At 57.1% G+C, this 6,982-nt stretch overlaps 1 protein-coding gene across 1 annotated transcript; it reads right to left on the bottom strand.

Annotated features, from left to right (window-relative positions):
- Positions 1-2,423: 2,423 nt before the first annotated feature.
- On the bottom strand, positions 2,424-6,692 carry LOC120641520 (probable inactive leucine-rich repeat receptor kinase XIAO). The gene has a single exon (XM_039917691.1). It carries the CDS (start codon positions 6,526-6,528, stop codon positions 3,043-3,045), a length of 3,486 nt encoding a protein of 1,161 aa, XP_039773625.1. The 5' UTR covers positions 6,529-6,692; the 3' UTR covers positions 2,424-3,042.
- Between the last annotated feature and the right edge of the window lie 290 nt (positions 6,693-6,982).

Below are 6,982 nucleotides of genomic sequence, written 5' to 3'. Positions count from 1 at the left end.
ATTCTTAACAAAAGAAAGCATAGTTCTCATAGATATTTGGGTATAAAAGACATGCAGATACGGAGTAGTTACAAAAATATGAAAGCACCAGTTGTTTTCTTTCTTTTTTGTACATTATTAGCATGCCATTGTAGCTTTTTATTTTTCGACATTTGTAGGTTGCCGTCTTTACCAACAACCCCGAAAGCATATATGCATGATTACTACAGTAGACACTGAAATCTAGGAAGCACAGCAGTCAACTCTCGATAAACACCGTGTTCGGCTGGTCTACATCCCTCCAGCCCTACAGTATTTCTCTCTCACACCACTCCAGCTCCAGCCACCAGCCACCAGCCAGGTAACAGTATTTTTCTCTCACACCACTCCAGCTCTAGTCTCCGGCTCCAGCCTGCCGAACATGGTGAAAAACTGCTGCCTAACTCTCGATAAAACGCTTTTAAAAAAACTGTCGATAAAAGTAGGGTGTAAAAACCGTGACGATAAAGCACGTGGACTAACATTATATCATCTGCAGGTTCATCTATACTTGTATAGCACTTCTGCAATCATTCAGAAAGCCAGCGTCGTCGTCTCCTGCCGCGATCAAACGTGCTGCCCGGCCCCAACTCCAGCACGAGCAGTCAGCACGAGATTGTGTGTTCCATAAATCGTTGTCTCCCCAGTAATCCAGCACTCATCCTTTCCGGATCCTGACAGCAAGATTTATTACTCCTCTGCAGAGTTGCAGAGCAAATTTACGCCCTGCACTGGCTGTGGTCTGGTCTCCGTTGTTTCAGCCGGCCACATGGCAAGTACATTCTACTCGTGGCAGCAGCTGTCCCGGCGCTCTACCCACTCGGTGAAATGTGCGAGAGCAATGCAACGTCGTCTCCTGATCTCCTCTCCTGGCTTGGCTTGGCTTCTTGCTGGCCGGTTGATGGCGAGTAGGTAGCGCTAGCGCCATGCCTGCCGGGCCTTCCCAATCCTCAGTTTCTTTATACCGCTATACACATCACGTGCTACCTGTTCGATGCTTCAGGGTCTACCGGATCCGTCCAAGCCGCATTGCTACGCGCTGCTAGGCGCGCGCGCGCCTGTCTACGATGGCGATGCCAATCCGGTTGACAAGATGCCATGGATTGCAATCTCCCCATGTCCTCCTGGCCTCGAAAGCTTCGAGCCCTCGTCAGAAACGCCTTTAAAGACCGCGTGGCGTTGGCATCCCGAGCCCAAGTCTGCTGGCTTGCAGACACCGGAATCGTCGTGCGTGCCAGTCGTCGTTCTCTCGTTCTCTTCTCGCTTGACCATCACCCATTGGGCTCACGACTGACAGACCATTGATTGCCCTGGTGAAGTGGTGATCTTCAGTTTGGGGAACGCCACGCCGTGAACATTATGTTCGCTGTACTGGAGTTGGTGGTTGGAGTGGTGTGAGAAAAAAATACTGTTAACTAGCTGGTGCTGAAAGCTGGTGCTGGAACAGTATGAGAGGAAAACACTGTTGGGCTGAAAACTGCTGAAGCTGCCGAACAGAGTGATTCAGGGCTTTATGGAACAAGAAATGCTTCATGGAGTAGGACTGGAGTTGAGTACTGCTCAATTAACAAGCGTGCAGCATATCAAATGGAAAAATTGCCCCTTTTTACCCCGCATTGATCGTGCCGCTGCTGCACATTCAGATGCCCATGTCCTACCTAAAGAGAGGCGACGAGATTCAATGCGCCTTTTACGCCCAGGATGATTGATGATCCACTCACGTACTGCCAGCAATCAAACAGGTGCGGATCGAATTACGCAGCGCGTGCGGGCGCGCCCGTGCACCCGTCGGATTTGAGGCCGTTCCCTAGCACCAAGTTGTGCTAGAAAATTTTGACCACTAATTTTTAGTATTAAATGAAGACAGTTCAAAAAATTAATTTCACAACCTTGTGCTACCTCACGAGAGTAATCTAACGAGGTCTTTGACCGCATAATTAAAAAATGGTTACTGTAGTATCACTATAGCCAATCATGAATTTTTTTGGCTCATTAGATTCGTCGCGCAAAGTTGCACACATCTGTAAAAAAAGTTTTGCAAATATACTTCATTTAGACCTTCATCCATGAAAGATTCTTTGGATACTGTTGATAGCACAAACCAACCAAACCAAACGGGGCCTGAGGTTCCTCCCAATGTGAGGACAGTATTTAGCGGCTCGACCCAAGTACAGTGCAGGGGGATCAAGATCTCTCACCAGGCAGCAGCTGCCCGGCAAGCGTGGGGTAATGCAGAAATAATGCCATGGAATCCTAATTCTATTGTGCCCACTTGCCACTACAACGTTCCAAAGCATTCATCAATCCAGACAAAACAACAAGTAGGGTCCCCTCATTATCCGGGGAAAACAATTGCAGGGAAAAACTAATCAAGTAATCATGCTTGTGCAGAGAACAGAACAAGCTAACGGTCATGAGCATCATCCATCCATCCACTGAACCAATCGGAATAACAAAATACAGACAAATGTACAGCACATGGCACAAAAGGTTTTGTTGCTGCTCTTGGTGAAACCAGATTAAACGCAAGATACCAGGAAGCCAAGCAGGCCCCTACACGAAATCAATCGCTAGAGAGAGTACAAGGGTCGTGGTACAGATCGGTGGCCAGGAGGCGCCAGCCATGTCCTGCATCAGTAGCCGTTGCCGATGCGCGGCAGGGGAACCCCACATGCGCAGCACCAACGACATGCATGGCGTGGCAGGAGCATCAGGCCGTGCCGGGCACATAGTTTCTTGCTCCCCGGGTGCTGACGCCTCCACTAACCACGTGATTAGGACGCCCAACGGCTACTTCCGCCATGGACGGGGCCACGACCTCCTCCACTCCTTGCATGGCGGGAAATGGTTCCGCGCCCCACGGGTCAGTTTGGCCGTCGACGAATGGCACGCCGGCCGGCGGCTTAGCTGAGACTAGCACTAATCTGAACTAATTAAGGAAATTAATAGCGAGAAAAAAAATGGAAAGCTACTGAATTGAATCTGACAGGTGGTGGTGCCGGCGGAGGGGCGCCGGGGAGCTAACTACGCCGGCGACGGCTGGGAGGTGGGGTCGGCGGAGGACGGGATGTCCGGGCCGACGCGGCAGCCCTCCAGCATGAACACCACGTCGCCCATGGCCGGGCGGTCCAGCGGGTCGGACGCGGTGCAGAGCAGCCCGACCTTGATGCCCAGCAGGAACTCCTCCCACTCGGAGGACTCCGGGTCCAGCTCCAGCAGGCCCGGCTCAAGAAGCTCCGCCACCGCGCCGCGCTGCAGCTGCCGCTTCACCCACTTCACGATGTCCTCCTCCTCCCCAGCGAACATGCCGGGGCGCCGCCCGGTGAGGAGCTCCAGCAGCACGATGCCGAAGCTGTACACGTCGCCTTCCCTCGTGGCCTGCCCGGCGGCAGCCGCGTCAGGGGCGACGTAGCCGAGCGAGCCCACTGGTGTTGCAGCTGATGTTGATGCGGCCGCGGCTGCCGCAGCGGCACCTGCGGTCACCACCATCGTCTCCAGGCCGAAGTCAGACAGGTGCGGCTCGAAGTCGGCGTCAAAGAGGATGTTCTGCGGCTTGACGTCGCCGTGCACGACGCCGGACTGGTGCAGGAACGCGAGGCCGCGGGAGACACCGAGCGCGATCAGGTGCCTCATTGGCCAGTTGAGGATGTGGCCGTCTTGGTGGGATGCTTCCTGAAGCAATGTGGCAAGGTTGCCGTTGGGCATGTAGTCATAGACCAGCAGGCGAACATCAGGCGGCGGCCCTGCGTAGTAGCCACGGAGCACAGTGAGGTTCCTGTGCTTCACCTTGCCAAGAGACTCGGCCTCTTTTCTGAATGAGCCCTCCTCAATAATCACAGCACCATCGGCAGAGGTGGATGGAAGCCGCAAAATGGCCAGAACGGTGCCATCACTGTAACAGGCCTTGAACACGAGACCATGGCGGCCTCGGCTGAGCACATTCTCCTCGTCGAACTGCCGCGTCGCCTCAACCGTATCAGCATAGGTGATCCTTGAGTTGAACATGATCAGGTTCGGCTGGCTAACACCATTCTCCGTGCTTGTGCCACTTGACCCGCTGCCACGTCCAGGGCTGCGTCTCCTCTTCTTGACACCATCACGGCTCTCAATGAACCGGCGCCTCCATCGCAGCAAGCTGAACACACAGCAACAGCAGAACAGCCCAAGGAGCAGCACGGCAGCAGCCACCACACCAATTAGCAGAGCCAGACGCTGCACCTTCTGTCGCCTCCGGCGCCGCCGGTACTCACCACATTCGCTCTCCAATGGTGGACCGCACAAATCTGAGTTTGAAGCATATGCTGAAGGAGAGCCAAAACGGGAGCCGAGCATTGCCGGTATCTCACCAGTAAGCTCATTGTGTGACACATTGAATGATACAAGGCCTGGAATCTGAGCCAATGAAGCAGGAATGCTGCCTGTAAGATTGTTGGATGACAGGTCAAGTGTCTGCAGCTTCGAGAGGTTGGCAAGAGAGGCCGGTATGTCACCGCCAATATGATTATCATCAAGCTTGAGAAGCGCAAGTGATGAGCAGTTGGAAATCTCTGGTGGTATCTTGCCCGAAAGCTGATTGTAGCTGAGGTCAAGTTCCTCCAATTCACCAAGCCGTGAGAGGTCACTCGGGATGGAGCCAGTCATCTGGTTGCCACTGAGCTCAAGCACAGTAAGGTTGGAACAATTGGCAAGCTCAGCAGGAAGCTCCCCAGAAATGCGGTTGTGCGAGGCCGATAGCACTTGAAGCGATGGCAGGTACCCATATGTTGCCGGGATCAACCCGGTGAAAGAATTGCCGGAGAGATTGAGATGCCGCAGGCTCCAAAGACTGCTGAATCCTTCAGGAACATCCCCAGAGAACAAGTTGTCGGCAAACGACACATATTGCAGCTGTGGCAAGCCGAAAAGCTCTGCCGGGACATTGCCAGAGAGGTTCTTCTGACCAGAGAGGTCAAGAACTCGCAGGTTCTGCAGGTTGCCAATGGTTGACGGAATGCGCCCAGATAAGGCATTGCGGCTCAAATTCAAAGTCTGAAGAGCAGACAGAATACCGATGGCCGGAGAGATCTCTCCGGTGAGGTTGTTCTCAGATAGGTCCAGGAACGTCAGGTTTCCCAGCTGAAAAAGCTCACCCGAAAGGCCACCAGTGAGTCTGTTGCTCGGTATGGACAATGCCTCCAGCCAAGACAGATTCCCCAAGCTCGTCGGAATATGGCCGGAGAAAGTGTTCCCACCGAGATAGATCTCTCTGAGCCTCGGGAGACCGCCAAGAGCTGATGGCACATCGCCGGAGAAGTGGTTGTCCTCGAGATCAAGCACCTGGAGCGCGCCGCATCTGCCAATCTCCGCAGGCACTGCGCCAGTGAAAGCATTGCCGCCAAGGCGCAGCTCCAGCAGTGCGGTGAGCTGCCCGACCACCGGCGGCAACTCGCCGGTGAACGCATTGCCGGAGAGGTCGAGCAGCGTCAGTCCCCCCGCCCCGGCGAGCCAGGTCGGGAACGGACCACGCAGCTTGTTGCCACCAAGGTCCACCACCTGGAGATCCGAGGCGAGCCCTCCCGGCACGTCCACCTGGGAGAAGTCGTTGCCGCCGAGCTGCACGATGCGCAGCGACGAGTTCCCCTGGCCGCCGAACGCCGCGGCCGGGATGGCGCCGGTGAGCTGGTTCCGCGACACCGAGAGAATCTGCAGCGTGGGTATCGCGGCGACCGCGGACGGCAAGATGCCGCGGAGCGAGTTCCCCTGCAGGCTCAGGTGGAGCAGCGCGGAGCAGTTGGCCAGCGCCGCAGGGATGGTCCCCTCGAGGAGGTTCCCGTCGAGCCAGAGGTAATGCAGGTTCTGCAGGGCGCCCAGCGACGCCGGCACGGTGCCCCGGAGCCGGTTGAAGGACAGGTTCAGGAACTGGAGGCTCGGCGCCGAGGCGCTAATGCTCGCCGGGATGGTGCCGGAGAAGGCATTGGAGGAGAGGTCGAGGTACTTCAAGGTGGGGGGAAACGAAGCGGGGACGGGGCCGGACAGGAGGTTACCGGACACGTCGAAGGTATCGAGGTTGGTGAGGTTGGCGAGGAAGGACTGAGGAATGGGGCCGGAGAGCGAGTTGGACTGGAGGAAGACGGCGCGGAGCGAGGTGACGCGGGCCAGCGTCGCCGGGACGGCGCCGGAGAGGTCGTTGGAGCGGAGGCTGAGCCGCTCGAGGTACGGCAGCGAGCCGAGCTCCGGCGAGATGGGGCCCGAGAGGCGGAGCCGCGGGAGCTGCAGCTCGACGACGCGGCCGCCGCCGCCGCCGGGCGCGCACGCGACGCCGCGCCAGGAGCAGGGCGCCGAGGGCGACGCCGCGTCCCACCCGGACATGGCGCCGTAGGGGTCGCGCAGCCCGCGGCGGAACGCGAGGAGCGCGTCGATCTCCGCCCGCACCCCGGCCGTCCGCGGCACCGGCGGCGCGGGGGGCGGCTGCGCCTGCGCCGCGGCGAGCGCGAGCATGAGCAGCAGGAACAGCGACCGCGACGGCGGCATCGCGGGCGCCCGGGAGGGAGGGGAGTGTAGGGCGGAGAGAGAAGAGCCGCCCCCCTTTTGCTCGCGGTCGTGTCAACTTTGGCGGCCGCGGCGGCGTCTAGGCTCTTATGGAGAGGCCGGGGAGTGCGCGAGGGGTGGGAGCGATTGTGAAAGAGGAGAGCGTTCGCGCTTGCAGGGCGGAAGAGGAGGGAGAGAAGAGAGCGAGAAAAAGGAGGGGTTTGGTCGAGAGGTTTTGGACGGGTTTGGGTGGCGTTCGAGGCCGTTTTTTCCGCTCCGGTGTGCGTTTTCTGGGCAGCCTTTTTTTGTTTTCTTTCTCCTCCCCGCTTCTCTCCCTCCTCCAGCTTTAACGCCATTTGAGAGAGGAGAGAGAGAGAAACTGTGGTGGTGGCTAGTGCTAGGTTAACGTTAAACTCGCTTTTAGTGCGAAGGACAGGCTGTCACAGTGAAGGCCCTT

Source organism: Panicum virgatum, chromosome 7K (genome assembly GCF_016808335.1).
Source record: "Panicum virgatum strain AP13 chromosome 7K, P.virgatum_v5, whole genome shotgun sequence".
NCBI classification, from domain to species: domain Eukaryota; kingdom Viridiplantae; phylum Streptophyta; class Magnoliopsida; order Poales; family Poaceae; genus Panicum; species Panicum virgatum.
This window is presented reverse-complemented; position numbering and strand designations above follow the sequence as displayed.

Coding starts and splice junctions, on each gene's coding strand:
- LOC120641520 (XM_039917691.1), bottom strand. CDS start 6,528: ATGCCGCCGTCGCGGTCGCTGTTCCTGCTGCTCATGCTCGCGCTCGCC.